The sequence below is a fragment of the Salpingoeca rosetta genome (assembly GCF_000188695.1).
Source record: "Salpingoeca rosetta unplaced genomic scaffold supercont1.18, whole genome shotgun sequence".
In the NCBI taxonomy this organism is placed as follows: domain Eukaryota; class Choanoflagellata; order Craspedida; family Salpingoecidae; genus Salpingoeca; species Salpingoeca rosetta.
The window spans coordinates 919125-940717 of NW_004754916.1; the positions used below are offsets into that span (position 1 = coordinate 919125).

The 21593-nt window shown below is 54.9% G+C and overlaps 5 protein-coding genes across 5 annotated transcripts in view; 3 read left to right on the forward strand and 2 right to left on the reverse strand.

Moving 5' to 3' along the window:
• PTSG_06607 (uncharacterized protein) overlaps positions 1-1135 on the reverse strand; it is a gene marked incomplete at its 3' end in the record, with an annotated part of 2938 nt that extends 1803 nt beyond the window's left edge. The window contains exons 1-4 of the mRNA XM_004991937.1: positions 823-1135; positions 627-679; positions 350-444; positions 128-193 (exon numbers count right to left, since the gene is read on the reverse strand). Of these exons, the coding sequence (XP_004991994.1) occupies positions 128-193; positions 350-444; positions 627-679; positions 823-953 (345 nt within the window). The 5' untranslated portion in view covers positions 954-1135. The remainder of the gene's footprint in view (positions 1-127; positions 194-349; positions 445-626; positions 680-822) is intronic.
• PTSG_06608 (uncharacterized protein) lies at positions 1096-5996 on the forward strand (the record flags this gene model as incomplete). The annotated part of the gene is made up of 14 exons (XM_004991938.1): positions 1096-1195; positions 1315-1413; positions 1754-1965; positions 2190-2234; positions 2470-2569; positions 2832-2945; positions 3146-3288; positions 3611-3688; positions 3954-4275; positions 4513-4559; positions 4800-5096; positions 5344-5454; positions 5640-5709; positions 5917-5996. The coding sequence occupies 14 exons, from the start codon at positions 1096-1098 to the stop codon at positions 5994-5996; spliced, it is 1818 nt and encodes a 605-aa protein (XP_004991995.1).
• Positions 5997-6353: 357 nt separating this feature from the next.
• Positions 6354-9294, reverse strand: PTSG_06609 (uncharacterized protein). The gene is made up of 10 exons (XM_004991939.1): positions 9068-9294; positions 8800-8948; positions 8587-8681; positions 8345-8403; positions 7736-8165; positions 7545-7586; positions 7269-7391; positions 7057-7103; positions 6699-6825; positions 6354-6496 (listed from the first exon to the last, which is right to left on the reverse strand). Exons 1-10 carry the CDS (start codon positions 9244-9246, stop codon positions 6401-6403), a joined length of 1347 nt encoding a protein of 448 aa, XP_004991996.1. The 5' UTR covers positions 9247-9294; the 3' UTR covers positions 6354-6400.
• Positions 9295-9321: 27 nt separating this feature from the next.
• Positions 9322-11783, forward strand: PTSG_06610 (5-proFAR isomerase His6). The gene is made up of 8 exons (XM_004991940.1): positions 9322-9376; positions 9609-9710; positions 9840-9992; positions 10294-10435; positions 10750-10880; positions 11078-11161; positions 11398-11441; positions 11595-11783. The coding sequence occupies exons 1-8, from the start codon at positions 9335-9337 to the stop codon at positions 11662-11664; spliced, it is 768 nt and encodes a 255-aa protein (XP_004991997.1). The 5' UTR covers positions 9322-9334; the 3' UTR covers positions 11665-11783.
• Positions 11784-12045: 262 nt separating this feature from the next.
• PTSG_06611 (valyl-tRNA synthetase) lies at positions 12046-20850 on the forward strand (the record flags this gene model as incomplete). Its single annotated transcript, XM_004991941.1, has 26 exons — positions 12046-12520; positions 12685-12833; positions 12943-13002; positions 13266-13382; positions 13624-13746; positions 14003-14123; positions 14326-14403; positions 14579-14634; positions 14866-15003; positions 15213-15299; positions 15657-15841; positions 16312-16469; positions 16684-16850; positions 17120-17224; positions 17365-17427; positions 17601-17688; positions 17918-18026; positions 18227-18322; positions 18537-18615; positions 18884-19029; positions 19187-19421; positions 19558-19628; positions 19818-19911; positions 20182-20256; positions 20429-20506; positions 20731-20850. 26 exons carry the CDS (start codon positions 12046-12048, stop codon positions 20848-20850), a joined length of 3273 nt encoding a protein of 1090 aa, XP_004991998.1.
• Between the last annotated feature and the right edge of the window lie 743 nt (positions 20851-21593).

Sequence of the window (21593 nt, forward strand, 5' to 3'; positions counted from 1 at the left end):
GTGTGTGCGTGTGTGTATGTGTGTGTGTGTGTGTGTGTGTGTGTGTGTGTGTGGATGTATGTGAGGGACACGACCTGTCAATGAGCATGATGCAGTGCCTTGTCGTCGTGTAAGCATGTGCACCCACCTTGAGCACGATGGCAAAGAAGTCTGTGTACGACGTTGTGGAGCCGTCCCACGCGTCCAAGACAGGCTTCGTTGGTGTGTGCAGTGGTGGAAGGGGTGGTGGTGAATCCCACAAAGGCACAGCTAACTCCACAACCTCACACAACCCCACACAACCCCACACAACCTCACACAACCTCACACAACCTCACACCCCCACTCACACTCACACAAACGCACGTACCAGGAGCGCGTCGATGCTTGGCTCAAAGCTCTGCTCAAAGGAAGGAAAGCATATGTCGGGAATGCTCTGCGATCCACTGCCCATGATGATTGTCCCTGCATGTCGAAGATGGCGTGAGCTTCGCAGACGCAGGTGGACACGCAGTCAGGCAGGCAGGCAGGCAGGCAGGCAGGTAGGCAGGCGGACAAGAACTTACATACATACACACACACACGCGCGCGCGCGCTCAGACACACCCTCCGACACTGGCAGTGCCAGCGCAACGTATACCACTTACAAGCACATGGCTGGCCTGCTCGTTGAAATTGAAGCGTGTACTGTGACGAGGACCTGCACAGCGAAGCGAGCAACACAGTGAACATGCACATGCACATGCACACGCACACACACACCACTGAGGACAGCATGTGCAGCACGAGCGAGGTCGCACACATAACATCACGTCGCCCCATCTTCCCTTGCTTATTGCTTACGCCTTGGAAGGTGTGATGGTGATGAAGGTGCAGCCAGACGTCTGCTCACGCGCCTGCAAGTTGGAAACACACTGCCGCAACACCTTCAACCCACCACCACCACCACCTTCGATGTCACTGGTCTGCATCATCGTTGTCGTTGCTGCGCTTGTTTGTGTTTTTCTCTCTCCTCCCCCCTCTCCTCACACAACAACACCACCCAATACAACAACGGCCACACCCACACAACACACAGCCTTGCCTCCGTGACCTTGCGCTTGTGCTTGTTTGGCGATGGCGACCGGGTACCGCCGCGTGCGGCCGCGGATGCAGGCCAGCGACATGCGCGGGAATCGCGTCGTGCAAACGAACGCCTTTGACCGCGATGAACTGCGTGAGTTTGGGCATCATGGGACATGGTGAGGAGTGTGGAAGGTCGTTCAGGAGGTGTGGGGTTGTGTTGCCTTACCTTGTTGTGCAACTCACAGTTGGCAATGATGCACCTCCATGCAGCGCTGCTTGGCAAGAATGCAGGGAAGGTGCTGTTTGCGCATCCAGCATACCCGATTCCAGTCACGGCCATGCCCACCGCCTACGACTGGGCCTGCGGAAGTACGTGCGTCTGTGTGTCTGTTTGTGTGTCTGTGTGTGTGTGTGTCTGTGTGTGTGTGTGTCTGTCCGTCCGTCCGTCTGTCGGTCTGTCTGTCTGTCTGTCTGTCGGTCTGTCTGTCGGTCTGTCTGTCTGTCTGTCTGTCTGTCTGTCTGTCTGTCTGTCTGTCTGTCTGTCTCGCTCTCTGTCTCGCTGTCTCTACCTCTCTTTCTCTCTGCTTCTGTCTGTCCGTACATTATGCCATCGATTGCGTGATGTTGACCTCAATGCGCAAACCCACGCGTCGCTCCTCAACATCGCCCACTGAACCCTCCTCCCCTCTCTTACACCCCCTCCCAACAGTCTGTGGGTTCTACCAGAAGCCTCCGGATGCCGTCCAAGATGACAATGACGAGCGCTACGTTGCGAGGCGCGGGCTGTTTCAGTCGGCGCTCACCGCCATCCCGAACAACTTCAACGTGTGCTCAAGCTGCCTCAAGGCCAAATGCAACCCATGGCAGGCACAGCGCGACGCGTTTACACAGGGCAGCCCCATCCGCTTCTTCGGCCTCAAGGTGCTTCGCGTTGTGTGTGTGTGTGTGTGTGTGTGTGTGTGTGTGTGTGTCTTGTGTCTTGTGTCTGTGTCTGTGTCTGTGTCTGTCTGTCTGTCTGTCTGTCTGTCTGTGTGTCTGTGTGTGTGTGTGTCTATCTGTCTGTCTATGTGTCTGTTTGTCTGTCCCCCTGATTGCCGGTTCATCATCTGTGCCTCACCTGTGACCGTCGTGCTGCTCGCCTACAGTGCCTCGGACGACTGCCCGTCACCGACACCTGGCCAGCACACGACGTGCGTCCACACTGACCTTGCCTGAGAGGCAAAGCGAAGAGACGAGTGTGTGTATATGTGTGCGTGTGTGGATGTGTGCGTGTGTGTCTGTATGAGAGCGTGTCGTCACCACCAACGTCCTACACACCGTTCCCTTTGCTACAAGTACACGCTTCTCAACCCCCTCCCAATACACACACACACACACACACACACACGCACACACACACACACACACGCACACACGCACGCACAGGATCAGGAGGCGCTGCTTGAGGTGCTGGATGACGCGATGCGAAACCGCGATCTCCGCCGGCGAAGTGGACCGCACAAGTTCATCGCCATGTCCCTGTCACGTGAGTCATTTGATGTGTGGTGGGTGGTAGAGTGTGCACGCCGCGTGCGCTGATTCGCACCAACACATCCACATCGCGAGAACAACAACAACAACAACAGCAACAACAACAACAACAACAACAACAACAACAACAACAACAACAACAACAACAACAACAACAACAACAACAACAACAACAACAACAACAACAACAACAACAACGCAATACCAATCGATCACTCCATCCAACCTTCAACTTCCATCCCCCCCCCCAATATCAGACCTCGACGTTGGCGACGATCCCGACTTCTTCAAGCTCGACCAGCACAACCCGCGCACAGACGAGTCCACCAAGCGTTATCCCATCACAGACGCATACAGCCTCACATTCGTCGGTGTGTGTGTGCGTGTGTGCGTGTGTGTGTGTGCGTGTGTATGTGTGTGTGTGTGTGTGTGTGTGTGTGTGTGTGTGTGTGTGTGTGTGTGTGTGTGTGTGTACATATCACTGTCTCACGCGCGCCTGCATGCTTGCTGCGCCCCTCATTCACCACCTACCTCCTCCCTTCTCCAAACACCTCCTCCCCCCCTCCCGCAGACGACAACCCGAACTTCTATGTGTTGCTTGTGGTGCGCGAAGGGTCGCACGCGGTGTGTCATGTCTTCCTGCTCCCCACCGCCGAGCTCGCTGTGCACATTGTCGAGACCTTCGATAACGCTATCCAACACCTCTACACAGAGGTGTGCTTGTGTGCATGGTGCTGTTGTGTGTGTGTGTGTGCTTGTGTGCATGGTGCTGTTGTGTGTGTGTGTGTGCTTGTGTGCATGGTGCTATTGTGTGTGTGTGTGTGTGTGTGTGTGTGTGTGTGTGTGCATATGTGAATTTGTCCCAGCCTCTCTTCGTCTTCCTGCCCTTCCTCTCCCTCTCCCTCTCCCTCTCCCTCTCCGCTTTCCTTTGTTGACCACCGGTTTGCGACCTCCAAGACGCCTGAGGTTGCAAGGCACTCGAGTCACCCCCTACCCACACACGTGTCTCAATGATCAAATTATTGCGTCATGTCAGGCCGTGTTGGCATCACTGGAGGACAACATTGCTGCTGGAATTGAGGGCCGGCTCACCATTGAGGAACAGATGCAGCGGGTACGGTTGACATGGCTGGCGCGTGACGTGTGCATGCGTTCGCCTGGCGTGGCTGCGTTGCTTACCTTTGTAATGGCATGTGTGCGTTGGTCGCCTGCCATTGTCATCCTATCCTGTCCACTCTAACACACACACACGCACACACACACGAACACACACACACACACACGAACACACACACACACACACACACACACACACACACACACACACACACACACACACACACACACACACACACACACACACGTGAACACCACTGCAGCGGCGGGCTGAGGAGGCGCAACGTGTTCGCGCGGCGAAACGACGAGCGGAGAGGGAGAGACGCGAGGAGCAGCAACGCATACGCCAACAGCAGCAGCAGCAGCAGCTTATGCAGCAGCAGAGGGAGGTGGCGGAGTTGAGGCACAGGACAATGAGCGATGACGAAGCTAATGACACTTATGATGAGGGTGATGGTGGTGGCATGGGTGGTGTTGATCATGTGCAGCTGCGGCGACGGATATCGCGACGACGGCCCAAGACGCCAACGAGTCCCGACCGCGCGCGCACCCGCCCCAGCCAGGCACTCATGGATACGCAAGGTGGTGGCGCTGTGTGGTGGTTGCATGTGGCGGTGGATGGTTTCGTGTGATGTGTGATGATTGGATGAGACGCGTTGTCTTTTTGGGATGTTGCAGCTGCTCATGCCCCAGACGACGTTGATTTGAGTCCATTCCCATGCACACACACACACACACACACACACACACACACACACACACACACACACACACACACCGCATTCGGGTGACCAACCACTGCTGTGTTTTTTCGCTCCTCAGGCGCATCGCGGGCGCGACTGTCCGTCTTTGGGCTCTTTGGTGAAGAGGTGCGCCAGCCCTGCGTGATGTGCTGCAATGTCACGTGATGTGTATTGTCATGTGTGTCATGTGCCATGTGTGGCACTGGTGGTCGACATGATTGGCCGCTGCCATTGCCGTTGGCCAGGCACTCAATCGCCCACGTTGCTCTCGTGTTGCTGCGCACCTCACGCCAACCACCACCTGGGGAACCACCCCCCCCCATCCCGTCCAAACGCCACGGACACGACACGCGTGCACACCTGCAGCAAGAGCCGCCTCCTGCCCCACGCTACAACCCGGCGCAACGCGCGTCCTTCATGAAAGTAAACGCGTTTAGCGAGGGCGATCGGCGCCAGACACGCCCCCTCCGTGGGATGAGCGTCAGCACAGATGACGACGGTGACGCAACTGCCGCGCGAACGCTTGACATGACCGCATCATCACCGCCGCCGCCGCCGCCACCACCGTCAGTGCCAGCGCCGTTGGCGCCCGGTGGTGGCATGACGGGTGCACAGCAGGGGGCGAGTGGCTCTTCGCCAAAGGAGCAACGACGCAAAGAGAGGGTACACCACCGCTTGTGTGGGGAGGGATTGTTTTACACACGTGTGTGTGTGTGTCTGTGTGTGTCTGTGTGTGTGTGTGTGTCTGTCTGTGTCTGTCCGTCTGTGCCTGTGTATCTGCATGTCTGTGCCTGTGTGTGTGTGTGCCTTTGTGTCTGTCCGTCTGTGCCTGTGTATCTGCATGTCTGTATCTATCGACGTCCGTCTGCCTCAACCCGACTCCTCCTGCGCTCATGTGTCCGTCCATCAGGAGGCGACTGCGAGCGGCGAGGTGAAGCAGTACATGCAGTCCCTGCAGCCCGTCTTCACCACCACAGAGATGGCGAAATTCGTGAAGCTCCTTCGCACATACCGATCAACGGTCGGTTGCCCGGCTAGTCGCTTATCTGCATGAGTTGCTGCTGCAACAGGCCGCTGCGTCACTTGCTTGCTATCTTGCTCTTGCTGGACGGGTTCTCAGTCTCACCTCCCCCCCCCCCGCTGCAAACCATCGCCCCACCCTGCAAACCATCGCCCCACCCCTGTACACACGCACGCACCCTCCAGCGCGACTTTGCTGACTTCACGCGGCAGCTGCTGGATCTCTTTGGCCCTTCGAGATACCACCACCTTCCAGGTGGGTCACCTCTATTGCTGTGGAGGGTTTCGTTGCAGTTGCGTGCCATGTTTGATTGTATGGCCAAACCAACACCTCCTTTCGCGTCCCACGCCATGTCTCATCAACCATGAACCACTTACCAATCATCAACTCCCACCTTCAATCATCAACCACCAACCATCTACCAAATGTCAACCACCCACTGCCCATTGCCGTAACTGCCAGGGCTGCGCGCGTTCTTGAAACCGAGCGACCGTCCGGAATATGAGGCCTTCCTCCGCGAACACGATATCGCCGTCAACTAGCACCCAAATAGTGTTGTGTGTGTGTGTGTGTGTGTGTGTGTGTGTGTGTGTGTGTGTCGTCCGCCTGTGCCTGTCTGTGTGTGTGTCTGTGTGTGTGTGTGTGTGTGTGGGTGGGTGTCTGTGGGTGTCTGTGTGTGTATAGTTGTCACGCCTGGTATGATCAACACTGTTGTGGCGTTTGAAATCGCATTTGTTACACGCGCGTTTTCATTGTTTAAACACGATGGGCGAGCCTACAAGGCGAATCACGCACACGTACCCCACAAGAGAGAGAGAGAGAGAGAGAGAGAGAGAGAGAGAGAGAGAGACGCAGACAGACAGACAGACAGACAGACAGACAGACAGACAGACAGACAGACAGACAAAGATTGTGTGTGTGTGTGTGTCGATGAGTACCGTTTGAGTTAGTCGGTTGCCACGTCAGCCTGTTGTCTGGATGCCTCCGTCTTGGTGATGACAGCAACGAAGAGCCCACTCGTGCCAGACACCTTTGGGTTAAACTGATTGATGGTGACGATGGTGGTGGAGGAGAGCAGTGCGAGGCAATTGATGAAAAGACGTCCAAACACCTCGTTCTTGACGAGCGACATTCAGACACACACACACACACACATACGAAGCATACGCACACACACACACACACACACACGAAACATACACACACTTTCGCACTCACACGAAACACATTGCAGGTGCGAGTACCTTGATGCAGTGTTTGAGCCGCTGTTCACGTGGATGTGTGTGCGGCGTTGAGGACGGGAGATCAGCGGGTAGGAGACGCGCCGTTGGCGTTGCGTCGAGGAACCACGAAATGATGCTCTCGTTTTGCCTGCAGGCAACGGTGGAAGCACGCGTACGAAGAACGGCAGAAGAGATATCGGTGTTGATATGAGCGCGGGAAGAAGAGTGGTATGACAGTCGTGATGTGACGACATGAACAAACACACACAACACAAATACGCAGCACAAAATCCAAGCAAGTGCACCAACACTTGTTCAGAACACATCAATGTACAAATGAGGAAAGCGTGCTTGCGAGTGCGCATGTCATGCACTCCACCTCTTTGCAAAACTGCAGGTGCTGTACACGAGGCGCCCGCCCGGTCTCTGTTTCAATGCAGAAGAAGACGCCATGGTGAAAACGGGCAGTTGCAAGTCGTTCACCACTTGTACACGCGCAGGCACGTGCCTGTGCACCACAGCAAACAACACACGCACACGCACACACACACGCACACACAGCTGAATGCAACACATGAGAGCGTCACGTACGAGGAGAGAAAAGCCTGTGGTCAGCAGCTGCCGCTGTAATGCCTCGAGCGTTTCTATCCGATGTGGATCAAAGAACCGCCGCTCAAACGTGTCCCAGCCCCACTCGTTGTATTTGATGATGTGCTTGTATGTGTGTGAATGTGTGTGTGTGTGCGTGTGTGCGTGTGAATATGTGTGTGGATGTGTGTGAATATGTGTGTGTGAATGCGTATGAGGCAAGTTCAACTGAGCAATTTGATGGACACGCGATGGCACTGAATGAACATGCAATCATACCTTGATTGACCCATCATGTGTGCACTCAGCGTCAACCATCACCTGCACAGTAAAGTGATGGGGCAATATTAGCAATGAGTTGTTCACACGCAAGGGTGCGCACACACACACATACACACACACACACACACACACACACACACACACACACACACACACACACACACACACACAAACATGTGCAAGCGCACCTTGTCATACAGGCGACTGTGCGTGTGACACGTGCAGCCACCGCCCACCGCCTGGGCCGGCCGATCAAGTCGATAGCGCTCCAGCAGCGGTCTTGCGCAATAAAACATGCCGTTGACAAAATGCATTCTGTCGCGTTTGGGAATCTTGCGTCGACCAGGACGAGGGTGCCCATGCTGTTGCAGTGGTTGTTCGTGTTGTTGTTGCTGCTGTTCCTGTTGTTCCTGCTGCTGTTGAGCGCGATCTCTCGTGGCGTCGTCGGATCCGTGCCTGTCACCATCGCTGCCGTTCACATCAAGTCTGCAATGGCACGAGCAAGGCTGCGGTGGCGCGGGCGCGCTTGTGCTGAACGAACGCCCGTCAGCCAGATACAGGCGCACATTATCGTGCTTGTACTTGAGGAGAAGTGTACGGCATGCTGCCAGCCGCTCCCTGCCCATCGCGGAGAGAGAGAAGTGACGGGGAAAGAGGCGGTGAGAATAAATTCAACGTGTGCGCAGTAAAGGAGGGGGACAAAGCGAAGCGGCATCGGCCATTGCGCACAAGCACACACACGCACACGCACACGCACACGCACACGCACACGCACACGCACACGCACACGCACATACCTGCTGACGTCGACACCCGTGACAGATCCTTCCTCACCACTCAGGTCGCTCATCATGCACTACCGGAAATGTGGGCCCGTGTGAGTTTAGCAGTCGTGGGCAAACTTCACAGATGCATGCTGCACGTGAGATCCACTCTCAATAGCAGTGACACACACACACACACATACACACACAAACACACATACACACACAAACACACATACACATACATACACACATACACACATGCATGCGCTTACCAGCTTGGCGCCAGGTGCGCAGCAGAGGTCGAGACAGTGGTCTCCCGGTTGAATCTGCAGGGCCGTCACGGCAGCGCCTGAGCTCACATCCATTCCTGAATCGCATGGCGTTGATGTCGGTGTGTGAGTGCGTGCAACAGCTTGTGCACCTGTGTGTGCTCAAGCGTGTACAGTTGAAGTTAAGCGAAAATGACTGTATGGGTGAAAACGTACCATAGACATGGCCGTTGGTGTACAACGCTGAAGATGCCAGCTTGGCTGTGTGCGGCATAGCATAGAACCCGGGACACCAAGGAACCGGACGGATGCCAGGAAACTCTGCGCCAAGTTCTTCCTCTTTCAGTTGCACACGCTTGGATAGCCTGTAGCACATGCGAAGCAAGTCGGACCCTCGTCAACGCTGCTCCTGAACCCACAGGGAAAACCCATCACCATCACAACAGACAAGCACAAACATCACACAACGATCGGCTGGACGCACCGAATGTACCGCAGATCCAGATGTTCGAATGCCGCTGTGTACGCGTCCTCATCAATGTCGTTGTCTCTCAAGAACGCTCGAAACGCAGCGGGCAGTGCCTCCGGCTTCATCTGCAGCGACGACTGCGGCTGCGCAGGCTGTGTCTGCTCTGCACGTGTGTCTGTGTCGTTGTCGCTCATCGTTTTGTACAAGGTGTGTGAGCACGTTCCGTGTCGGTGCTGAAAAGTGTTGGAAAATGTAGCGATTTTTCCCAACTTGAGTTTGAAGATGACAAAGTTCCGCCCATGCATCGACCTGCACAGTGGTCAGGTGCGTGTGTATGTGTGTCTGTGTGTGTCTGTGTGTCTGTGTGTATGTGTGTGTGTGTCTGTCTGTGTGTGTGTGTGTGTGTGTGTGTGTGTGTGTGTGTGTGTCTGTCTATCTGTCTGTCTGTCTGTCAGTCAACTCCTTGGAACCGTTCCGGCTCATCACCATATCTTCGCAAACCTGCACACACACATACAAACAAACAAACAAACAAACACACGCACGAACAAGCCAGGTGAAGCAGATTGTGGGCGCGACGCTCAAGGATGACGGGAGCGCCGTCACCAACTTTGTGGCTACACAAACAGCAGACCACTTTGCACGGCTCTACAAGCAGGTACCTTCCAATTATCGTCACGGTGCGATGGAGAGGAAACCATGTGCACACGTTTGTAACCGTTCCTCGCCCATGCCCTGCTCACACAACACGTGAACTGTTGCTGTTGATGCCTCCTGGCGTTTCTAGGATGGACTAAGTGGTGCACATGTGATCATGCTTGGCCCCAACAACGAAGAAGCAGCTAAGCTTGCGCTTGAGACGTGGCCTCAAGGACTGCAAGTTGGTGGCGGTATCACCATCGACAACGCTGAGCAGTGGCTGCAAGCCGGCGCAGACAAGGTTGACATGTGTGTGTGTGTGTGTGTGTGTGTGTGTGTGTGTGTGTGTGTGTGTGTGTGTGTGTGTGTGTGTGTGTGTGTGTGTGTGTGTGTGTGTGTGTGTCGTGTGTGTGTGTGTGTGTGTGTGTGTGTGTGTACGTGTGTGTCTGTGTGTGTTTGTGTGTGTGTGTCCATTTCCATCCACGTTCGTTTGCCTACCTCCCTGCCTGTCATGTGCAAGTTCCACACACCCCTCCCCCGCGTGTCTCGCAACGCAAGCGCTGTGCCGTGCTGACTTCTGCCCACTGCGCTTGTTGTTGCAGTTGATTGTGACGAGCTGGTTATTTGAGGACGGTTGCTTCTCAGAGGAGCGTGCAAGGGCATTGTGCGACCGCGTCGGCAGGGACCGTCTCGTGTTTGATCTCAGCTGCCGCAAGAAAGCAGGAGAGGCTGGCTGGTTTGTCGGTGCGTACGCAGCGTGTGTGAGTGCGTATACATGTTTGTGTGCGTCTGTTTGTGTGTGTGTGTGTGTGTGTGTCTGTGTGTCTGTGTGTGTCTGTGTGTGTCTGTGTATGAGAGTGAGAGTGAGAGAGAGAGTGTGTGTGTGTGTGTGTGAGGGCGTATCTGTGTTTTTGTGTGTTCGTTAAAATGCTTGGTCTTGTCACTGCGCCTTTCAAGACCATTTTGTACATATCATTGTTGGGTTGGTCTCCATGTGCTGGTACTCACTCACTCGCTCGCTCGTGTGTGCGCGCGCGCCTGGCACACCACCCCTGCAGCCATCAAGCGGTGGCAAGTGGTCACAGACCTTCAGGTGGATGAAGCCACGCTGCACCGGCTGTCGCAGTACTGCTGCGAATTTCTCGTGCACGCAGCAGACGTGGAGGGCCTCTGCCAAGGCATCGATGAGGTGTGCTGGTGTGTGTGTGTATGTGTGTGTGTGTGTGTGTCTGTCTGTCTCTCTGTCTGTCTCTCTGTCTGTCTCTCTCGACCTGTACGTGCGCGTCCACTTCTGTAGTGTTCGTGTGATTGCCTTTCATCTTTTTGTGATGTGACGCACCACCATGCCAACGTACATGACACATTGCTTGTTAACTTGCGCTGTAGGAGCTCGTTGCGTGCCTTGGCAAATGGTCACCAATACCATGCACCTATGCAGGCGGTGCCAAGGACGTGGCTGACCTTGACAGAGTATGCATGTGTGTATGCGTGTGTATGTGTGTCTTTGTTTGTGACATTGTGTCTCTGTATTTGAACCTCTAAGCGGGAGTTGCAGTGAACTGGGATGGCCATTCTGGGCAGCCATGTGCCTGTCGTCCTGTTTGGTTGTCTGTTTCCTTCGGCTGAGCGCTCATCACACCACACACACACACACACACACACACACACACACACACACACACACACACACACACACTTCACCACAGGTGGCAGCGCTGAGCGATGGACAAGTTGATCTCACGTTTGGGAGGTGAGCTGCTTTTGTGTCCAATGAGTGAGGTAACCACGCTCTGCGTGTGCGTATGTGTGCGTGTGCGTTTGACTTGCCTCCTCACTTTCATCCTCATCTGCATCTTGACAATGATCATCATGACCAACACCACAATCACCATTTTTTTTTCAGTGCATTGGACATCTTTGGAGGATCACTGGTTCGATACGAAGACTGCGTTGCATGGAACAAAGCGCACTGATGCGTTGCGCGGGACAGATGATGCTGCTTTGCAAGTATGTAGCAGTTGTCGTTGTTGTTTTGCTTTGCGAGAAACATTTTGACCGAGTAAAGGGACTACCACGCGCCTTTGAAAAAGAGAGGGCCTTGCTCCGTGGCGCCATGCAAACGAGAGGAGGAGTTGGATGGCTTCGGAACACTGGCACGATGGTTGGCTGTGTGCGTTTGTTTACACCTTCCCCCCCCCCCCCCCCCCCATCCAATACCACACGCACATCATTTCACACCGCAACGCGCAGCAAGAGGACAAGCCTAAATAAAGGATGGTGGCCTGTTTGTATCGTACGCACCTCAATACTGAAGTCAGTCATTTCGTGTATCTACTGAATTAAGTCCCGAGGCGATGTTGAGGACTGTTGCGCTTCGCTCGCGGGCGCAGCAGCGTGGCGCACTGGATGTGCTGAAGGTGGAGAGCCACTGGCAAGCAGTGGAGAAGAGTATCGCCGCCACTGCTGCCGCTGCTGCCACTGATGGTGTTACACCCTCTGATGCTGCTGCTGCTGCTGCTGCTGCTGCTTCAACGACCAAGGCACCCAGCATCGACAGCAGCCATTACAACAACAACAACAACAGCAGCAGCAGCAGCATCAACAACAACAACAACAACGACGACGACTGCAGCATCAGCAGCAGGCATGGCCACCGTGATTCGGCAGCGGAGGTTGATAATCGCTTCGTCATGATGTTCCCCCCACCGAACGTGACAGGAAGTCTGCACCTTGGCCATGCGCTGACCATCGCTGTGCAGGATGCGCTTGCAAGGTGGTCGCGCATGCGGGGCCTCGAGACCACATGGGTGCCTGGCGTGGATCACGCAGGTGTGCATGTGTGCATGTGTGCATGCAAATGCGTGCATGTGCGTACATATGTGTACGTTGTGGCTTGATGTGGCTGCCTCTGCCTTGCCCTCTCTTCTGGCTCTTAGCTCTCTGCCCTCTTCTGCCCTGAACTCCGCACTGACACTTGACTGCACTACTGGCAGGCATTGCAACGCAGACGGTCGTGGAGAAGCAGGTCCACAAGCAGGAAGGGCTGACGCGCCACGACCTGGGCCGGGACGCGTTCTTGGGTCGCGTGTGGCAGTGGAAGGAGGACAGGGCTCACGACATCCTTGAGCAGGCACGTGGTGCCGTGCTGTCACGCGCACGGCTTGGCAATGTTGTCGCCGGTATCGCGAGTCGTGTTTCTGCACACCCGCTTCCTCCCTCACCTTCTGGCACGTGCTCATTTCTTCAAACAGGTGCATCGCATGGGCGCGTCATTGGACTGGTCAAGGATGGTCTTCACCCTGGATGACAAGGTGGCGCAGCCTTGTGTGCTGGGTGCTTGTGTTGGGATACACGTGCGTGTTATGCTTGCACCTGAAGAGCTGTGTGCATATGGTGTTGTTCATGTGCTCTTGCACACGCTTGCAGTGAATGCTCATGGCCAATGCCACATGCCTGTCTCCTGATTGGCTTCTCGTGCACCCAACTCCTCTCTCACTTCTCTTGCAACTCTCACGCCTCGTGTGCTGCCTCTACCCCCTCCCCACCCCACCATGTTTACCGGTCTGCTCGCCAGTTTACGCGTGCCACCAAGACGGCGTTTGTGCGCCTGTTTGACCGTGGCCTCATCCAGCGGCGGAACCACTGCATCAACTGGTCATGCACCCTGCAGTCCGCCATCTCAGACATGGAGGTGTGCACGTGCTTGTGTGTGTGTGTGTGTGTGTGTGTGCTTGTGTGTGTGTGCTTATGTGTGTGTGTGTGTGTGTGTTTGCTCCGTTGCGTTGTTTGCGTCACAACACATCTCTTGATTCCCCACTCCCCCATATACATTAAGCAGTGATCACTCTCACGTGCACGTACCATTGCTCCTCCTCCCCCCCCCCCTTTCAAACGACTTAATGCCGCTGCGGCCCTGGTATCGCTGCTCACAGGTTGACTCGCTCCCTGTGGAGGGTCGCACGTCCATAACCGTTCCCGGATACAACCGCCCTGTTGTTGTTGGACAGATGTACGACGTGTTCTTCCCCCTCGCCGATGACCCAACAGGCGAGCAGGTGCGCGGATGCCGTGCTGGTAATTAGCTCGTGGGGTAAGGAGGGGAGGCAACACACGCACACTCACTGGCTATTGGCGAGCTGCAGATACGGGCACACACACACACACACACACACGCACACACACACACACACACACACACACACACACACACACACACACACACACACACACACACACACACACACACACACACACACGCACACCGCTACCTCACTGCGCCGCCATGGCTGCTGCTGGTGCTGGTGTGTGTAGGGTGTGGTTGTGAGCACGACGCGACCGGAGACGATGCCTGGCGACGTTGCTGTTGCCGTCCATCCAGACGACCCAAGATACGTTCATCTCCACAACAGGCACCTCCGCCACCCGCTCACAGGTGTGTGTGTGTGTGTGTGTGTGTGTGTGTGTGTGTGTGTGTGTGTGTGTGTGTGTGTGTGTGCCTGTGTCTTTGTGCGAACGCCTGTATTATGTGTATTCATTTATTTACGTGTGTGTTTTCTCCCCCACTTTACGTTCGTCGACCACCTTCTCATCACTGCCATCATGCCATCGCATCATCATACCATCGCCCCCACCAGGCGCTGCTGTTCCCGTCATCACGGACTCGCTCCTCGTCGATCCCGCGCTCGGCACGGGCGCCGTCAAGATCACGCCAGGTTGCGGGGGTGTGCAGCCAGACACTGCGCATGCGTGTGTGTGTGTGTGTGTGTGTGTGTGTGTGTGTGTGTCTGCGTAAGTGCGAGAGTGTACTGAAGCGCTGCGGCACCGTGTGCATGTGTTCTCACCGCGTGTGCGTGTGCCTGCACGCAATACTCGCCTTTGCTCCATCAGCGCACGATCCAAACGACCACGAAGCGGGCCTGCGACACAACCTCCCCTCCATTCAGGTCCGCTGCTCCTGGTGGCGCGTGTACATGTGAGCGTTGATGTTGATCCCGTTTTGCAAACAGGAATTCCGCTTGGGTCGCATCAGTGCACACACACACTCATACACACACACACACTCACTCACTCATGCACACACGTACACGCACATACACACACGTACACGCACATACACACGCACAACTCACGTACACACACACACACACACACACACACACAACACATCCTCGTAGGTGATGGACAAGAGCGGGCACATGGACTGTCCGGAACTGCCGTCCATCCACGGGCAGCACCGATTCGATGCGCGAATAACAGTCCTGAAGGCGCTGGAGGAGAGCGGACACTTGAGGCAAACACGCGACCACAAGACGGTGTGTGTGTGTGTGTGTGTGTGTGTGTCTGTGTCTGTGTGTCTGTGTGTGTCTGTGTGTCTGTGTGTGTATCTGTGACTGCCTCGTATGCGTACAAGGCGTCTGACTATCATGATCGCTGCTCCTGCTCCAAACCAGTCACCCCTCGTTCACCACATCATCCACCACTGCCTCCCCCCCCCCACCCACCCACCCTTCGTCATCCTCAGACCGTGCCGGTGTGCAGCCGGAGCGGAGATGTCATTGAGCCGCTCGTGTGTCCGCAGTGGTTCCTCGACTGCACCAACATGGCCGAGGTCAGATGCGCGCGACGGCAGAGATGAAGAGGGGATGGTTGGAAGGGGCGGAGAGTGGAGAATAGCGGGCGGTTCATTGGGGCATGGCATTGTGCGAGCAGGGATCACTTACCGCACATGTGGCGCGAACACGCGCGTTGTTTTACTCAAACGCACACATACACACGCACACACACACACACAAACACTCACACAAACACTCACTCACGCAAACACTCACTCACGCAAACACTCACTCACTCACACACACACACACACACACAAACTCACTCACTCACTCACTCACTCACTCACTCACTCACTCACTCACTCACTCACTCACTCACTCACTCACTCACTCACTCACTCACACAACAGAAAGCGTTGTCGGAATATCGGTCCGGAAATCTTCAGTTCCATCCTGCACGGATGGGCGAGAGCTTTGAGCGGTGGCTGTCCTCCATTCGCCCCTGGTGCATTTCACGCCAGCTGTGGTGGGGACACCGCATCCCCGCATACCACGCAACGTGGAAGGTCGGCCAATCCAATACGCCTGTTTGTGAGTGTGTGTGTGTGTGTCTGCGTGTGTCTGTGTGTGTTTGAGTGAGACAGGGAGTGCAGAACGAGCGAGAGTTTGTATGTGTGTGTGTGTGTGTGTGTCTGTGTCTGTGTCTGTGTGGTGTGTGTGTGTCTGTGTGTCTGTGTGTGTGTTGGGTATGTTGTGCTGGTGTGGGAAACTGTATGGCATCCGTATGCACTATGGCGACAAACTCACGGCATTTCACTCGCTGTACGTGTTGCTATTGTCTACATTCCTCGCTTCTTCATGGACTCTTCGGCAAATCCCACAGGGCGACAGCACGTGAGTTCATGCCTTTGCTGCTTTGCCCGACATGCCTGCACACGTCACGGATACACACATGGACACACGCACTCATCCGTACACGTACACTTCCACACATTTGCGCACATACCCACGCGTGTCTGTCACACATCTGACTCACTGTCTCCCCACCACCACCACCACCACCAGCTGGGTTGCTGCGTGCGATGAGAACGCCGCTCGACAACGCGCCGCACGGCACTTTGGCATCAGCACCACCGACGACGACAACGACGACGACGATGATGATGATGATGGACTGGTGGTGGTGCAAGATGAAGATGTGCTGGACACGTGGTTCTCGTCAGGTCGGTGATTGGTGGCTGTTAGAGTCTGTGATTCATGTTGCGGGTTATAGTGGTTGATGGTGCAGTGGTTTTTTTTTTGACTCATGTGGCGGTTGCTTGTCTTGTGTGCGTGCGTGTCTGAGAGACCATGGCGTGTGGGTGTCGCAACTGCAGCTCGCACCTCCAGCTGATGCCTTCCCTCCTTTTCCCTCCTCAAACACACGTGCGTGTGCAGCGCTGTACCCGTTTGCTGCGTTTGGATGGCCCGACACGAGCACGGAGGACTTTCGATCCCACTACCCAACCAACGTCCTTGAAACCGGACACGACATCCTCTTCTTCTGGGTTGCCCGCATGGTCATGCTTGGCCTGGAACTCACAGACACCCTCCCCTTCAAAGAGGTTGGTTGTTTGTTTGCTTGCATGCTTGCTTGCTTGTTTCGTGCGGTTGTTTGTTTGTTTGTTTGTTTGCTTGTTTGTTTGTTTGGTTGGTTGGTTGGTTGGTTGGTTGGTTGGTTGGTTGGTTGGTTGGTTGGTTGGTTGGTTGGTTGGTTGGTTGGTTGGTTGGTTGGTTGGTTGGTTGGTTGTTTCTTTGCTTCTTCCCTCTCTTCGTGCATTTCACGTTGACGTGTGCACACCACCACTGTCACCCGCCTGCTGCTGCACTGCAGGTGGTGCTGCATGCGATGGTGCGCGACGCGAAAGGCCGCAAGATGTCCAAGAGTCTCGGAAACGTCATCGACCCTCTGGACGTCGTCTATGGTAGCGCCCTCGCTGTGTGTGTGTGTGTGTGTGTGTGTCTCTGCGCGCGCGTATCTGTCTCTCTATCCCTCACGCGCACGTACTCACACACGCACGCATATGCGCACGCACGCACACACACACACACTGATCATCACCTGAAGGCATCACGAAGGAAGAAATGATTGCAAAACTGCACAAGGGCAATCTGGACGCGCGCGAACTCAAGGAGGCCACAGTACGCTGTCTCCACACACGCACACGCACACACACACACACACACTCTCTCTCTCTCTCCCTCTCCCTCTCTGTTCCCTTCTCTCTGTGCGGTGCTCACTTGCGTTCCTTGTCCTGAACGTCTCACGTCGCCCTTCCCTTCATCGCTTCGTGTCGGTCCATGGTTGCCTGCAGGCAAACATCGAGAAGGAGTTCCCAAAGGGCATTCCATCATGTGGCGCAGATGCGCTCAGATTCGCCCTCTGCGCATACACAACTCAAGGTGAGCAAAACGCATATCTGTGTGCGTTTCTTGCACGCAAGCTGACACACATACGCATACTCATTCACACATACTTACACACATACTCACACACATACTCACACGCACACATACTCACACACATACTCACACGCACACATACTCACACACTCTCTCTCACACACACACACACATACTCACACACACTCTCTCTCTCTCATTCGCTCACAACCAAACACTTTGCCTTCAGGCCGAGACATCAACTTGAACATCAACCGGGTGGTTGCCGCCAAGTCGCTGTGCAACAAGTTGTGGAACGCCGTCGGATATGTGAACAGCAAACTACCAGCAGGCGGTGGGTCTTTGGTGCAAGTGCCTGGGGTGTTTCATGGCACGTGCCAGCCAATGTCTCCATCTTACACCGTTTTTCACTCGCACCGCTTTGCCCCCTTTTGCCAACGCTAGACGAAAAGCGGTTTGCTTCTCGTCTCTCAGCAGACCCGTCCGCCTGCCTCACACACCACGACAACGACGACAACAGCACCAGCACCAGTCAGAGCAGTACGCCGTCTGCACCCAATCGCCATCACCGCATGAATGTTTGGATTGTGCAGCAGCTGCACGCCACCGCCCGTGTCGTGGACGCGGGTTTCAGGTACCGACGCCACGCAACGACTGCAAGTAGTCATGTTGTTGCTTTCCTCGTTGTCGGGGTTTGAGTTTCGTGTTTTGTCCATGGTAGTGCCTTTGGTCGCTGCTCATAAATCACACACACACGCACACATGCACCCACACACACGCACACACATATACCCACACACACTCACACACGCGCGCACACTCACACAAACACATGCACACATATGCAGGACGTTTGACTTTGCTGCCGTGACAACAGCACTGCACGACTTTTGGATCAAATCCTACTGTGACGTCTACCTCGAATGGGTATGTCAGCACGCACTTTATTCTGTTCGTGCAACTCTTCAAGGCATGATGAACACCATCACCACAACCTGCCCGCTGCTGACTTCCTCCCATACATGATTCTCACCACCACATCTCCACCCAATCCCGCCATCCCACACTGCAAACTCTTCCCCCCCCCCACCCACACACACACACACCATCCATCCCATCCCACGTCACATCTCCCTCCCATCACATCACATCACGTCACATCACACCTCCACCTTCTCCCGTCGCCGCCATTCAGACCAAAGCAGTGCTGAGTGACGCATCTATGTCTGAGCAGCACGACGCGACGCTGTCCACGCTTGTGCACACCGCACGCTGCGCACTCACCCTGCTCGCCCCGATCATGCCACACATCGCACAGGAGCTCTACACACAGCTGCCAAGGTGCGCGGTGTGTTGGTGCGTTGAGGGAGAGGTAGTTAGAGAGAACTTGGGGAGGTTGTCTGAGTCTGTTGTCAAGCTCACAAGCACACACACACATATGTGTGCGCATATGTGCACACACCTCTCACCTGAACGCATTCACACACGCACACCACAGGCACGAGGATGACCCAGACCACTTGATCTTCGGGCCATTCGTGCAACCACCACGTGATGACACCCCTGCATCATCATCATCATCAACGTCATCATCATCACCATCATCATCACCATCGTCATCATCATCATCCGATGGTGCGGTGGTGCGTGAGGTCGACGATGTGTTGGCGCTCGTCTCGTCTGTGCGCAGCTGTCCACTCGTGCAGCGCTACCAGGGGCCGGCCGCCCAGCGGGTAAGCAGCAAGTGTGCAGTTGGCGACGCGTGACGTGCTGTGAATCTGCATTGCTCAATGCGATGGCTTCCGTTGCCATTTGCTTTGCCTCACCACACCCGTCTGCGTGTGCATGTTTTGTTTTGTTGTTCTTCAGCCGCGTGCGCTGATCGTCTGTACAGATCCGGCCGACACCACAGACTGGCAGCACTACCGTCACGTTCTCCTGTCAGTGCACACTCTTGATGCTGATGACTGCATGCGACGATGTTGCCCAACACTCTCACGTCGCAGCCCTTGCTTCGCTCACTCACTCCCTCGTGACCCCTTGCTCCTTCCCTCCTTTGCTCATTCTCTCGCTCAACTCACTTCATTCGTCTCCACTCCCCTTGCTCTTCCTCGTCGCGCCACGCGCAGGTCGCTGTGCACCATTCGCGACGTCTCGTTTGTGTCTTCCAATGACATTCCGTCAACTGCACTCGCGTTGCCAACCACCAGTCCGCGCCACAAGGTGATTGTGTGTACGTGTATGTGTGCGTGCGTTGTGTTGTGTTGTTGTGTCGTGTTGTGTTGTGTTGCGTTGTGTTGTGTGCTGAGGAGAAGCTGTTGAGACGCACACGTGACAGTGATCCGCACGCAGCAGAGCAGGCTGGTTTTGATTCGTTCAACCATCCGCTGTCGCTATACCACACCACCGCCGTCACCACCACTGTGCCACGACCTTCAATTCACACGTGCGCGCTCCCTCTCCTCCCTGCATCACCTGCATCACCTGCATCAGGTGTTTGTTGAACTGTATGCGCTGCCCTCGGAAGGTGCCATCAACAAAGAAATTGCCCAACTCAACAAGAAGATGGTGTGTAAGTGTGTATGCGTTTGCATGCGTGCACTTGTGTGTGTGTATATGTGTGTGAGCTGCATGAGGGTGGCGATGACTGAACGCGGATCATGCTTGCGCATTGCAACAGCTCACATGCACACCCCCTTGTGCTGTCGCTTATTCACTCCCTGAACCCATGTGCCAACAGGCGAAGGACGCCAAGCGGTTACAACAGCTGCGAACTTCAATGCAGCGAGATGGATATGCCGACAGAACACCGCCAGATGTATGCACATGCGCATGTGTGTGTGTGTGTGTGTGTGGTGGACATGCTCTCGACTTTGCTGCTGGCTTGTTCAAAACGCTCACTCACTCACTCACTCACTCACTCACGCACTCATTCACTCACTCACTCACTCACTCACTCACTCACTCACTCACTCACTCACTCACTCACTCACTCACTCACTCACTCACTCACTCACTCACTCACTCACTCACTGCTACCAGGTGCAGCTGTCACATCGTGAGCAAGAGTCTCGGCTGGCGGCACAGGTCAGCAGCGGAGAGACAGCGGTGCACATGTACACGCAGCTCCTGCAGTCGGTGAGAGGTCGTCAACAACAGTAGACGCTGAGTGCAATCAACGCCAACGCGGCTAGCTGCTGTGCTTGCTTGCAGTTTCGGTGTGTGTGTGTGTGTGTGTGTGTGTGTGTGTGTGTGTGTTGTGTGTATGTCTGTGCGTGGCATTGTGTTGTAATGTTGTGTCAGAAGCATGGTTGTATTGGGTAGTGTCTTTTCGACCTAGGTTTGATGTTGTGGAATGCCCCGTGCGCGTGTGTACACAGCGAGTCACGATAACATAACACAGGAATAACAAACGCTGCAGTAACACTGGCCAACAAACGAAACGAGCAACAGCAACAGCGACAGCACAAAGAAAAAGTCGCAAAGTCACCACAGTCCACACACACACACACACACACACTCACTCACACACACACACTCACACACACACACACAGGCAGCGTTTGAAGTCATGAATTGATGCTCAAGCTTGTCGTTCATTCTCAAAGACAGGAACATGTTAGGTGGTCGGTTATTCGCAACTCTTGGCTTGTTGGCAGTGCCAACACTAAAGACATATCAACTCGAGCAACACCTACAACAGCATAACAACATATTCAACAAATTCAACAACGAGTACGGCAGTGTGACGGCACATCCCATCATCTGTGCTGTCGCTGTCTGTTGACGAGGAGCGGCTCTCGCTGCGCAATTCTCCGCAGTCGAGCTGCAAGTATGTGATGCGTGTGTGTGTGTGTGTGTGTGTGTGTGTGTGTGTGTGTGTGTGTGTGTGTGTGTGTGTGTGT

What these genes read in the sequence shown, in the direction of transcription:
- PTSG_06609 (XM_004991939.1), bottom strand. Translation starts at nt 9,246, where the DNA reads ATGAGCGACAACGACACAGACACACGTGCAGAGCAGACACAGCCTGCG. An exon ending in CTGGATCTGCGGTACATTCG is followed by an intron (nt 8,949 to 9,067) that starts GTGCGTCCAGCC and finishes CATGTGCTACAG; the next exon opens with GCTATCCAAGCGTGTGCAAC. An exon ending in GGCTCAAACACTGCATCAAG is followed by an intron (nt 6,497 to 6,698) that starts GTACTCGCACCT and finishes ACCATCAATCAG; the next exon opens with TTTAACCCAAAGGTGTCTGG.
- PTSG_06610 (XM_004991940.1), top strand. Translation starts at nt 9,335, where the DNA reads ATGACAAAGTTCCGCCCATGCATCGACCTGCACAGTGGTCAG. An exon ending in TTGCACGGCTCTACAAGCAG is followed by an intron (nt 9,711 to 9,839) that starts GTACCTTCCAAT and finishes TGGCGTTTCTAG; the next exon opens with GATGGACTAAGTGGTGCACA. An exon ending in TGCAAGCCGGCGCAGACAAG is followed by an intron (nt 9,993 to 10,293) that starts GTTGACATGTGT and finishes TTGTTGTTGCAG; the next exon opens with TTGATTGTGACGAGCTGGTT.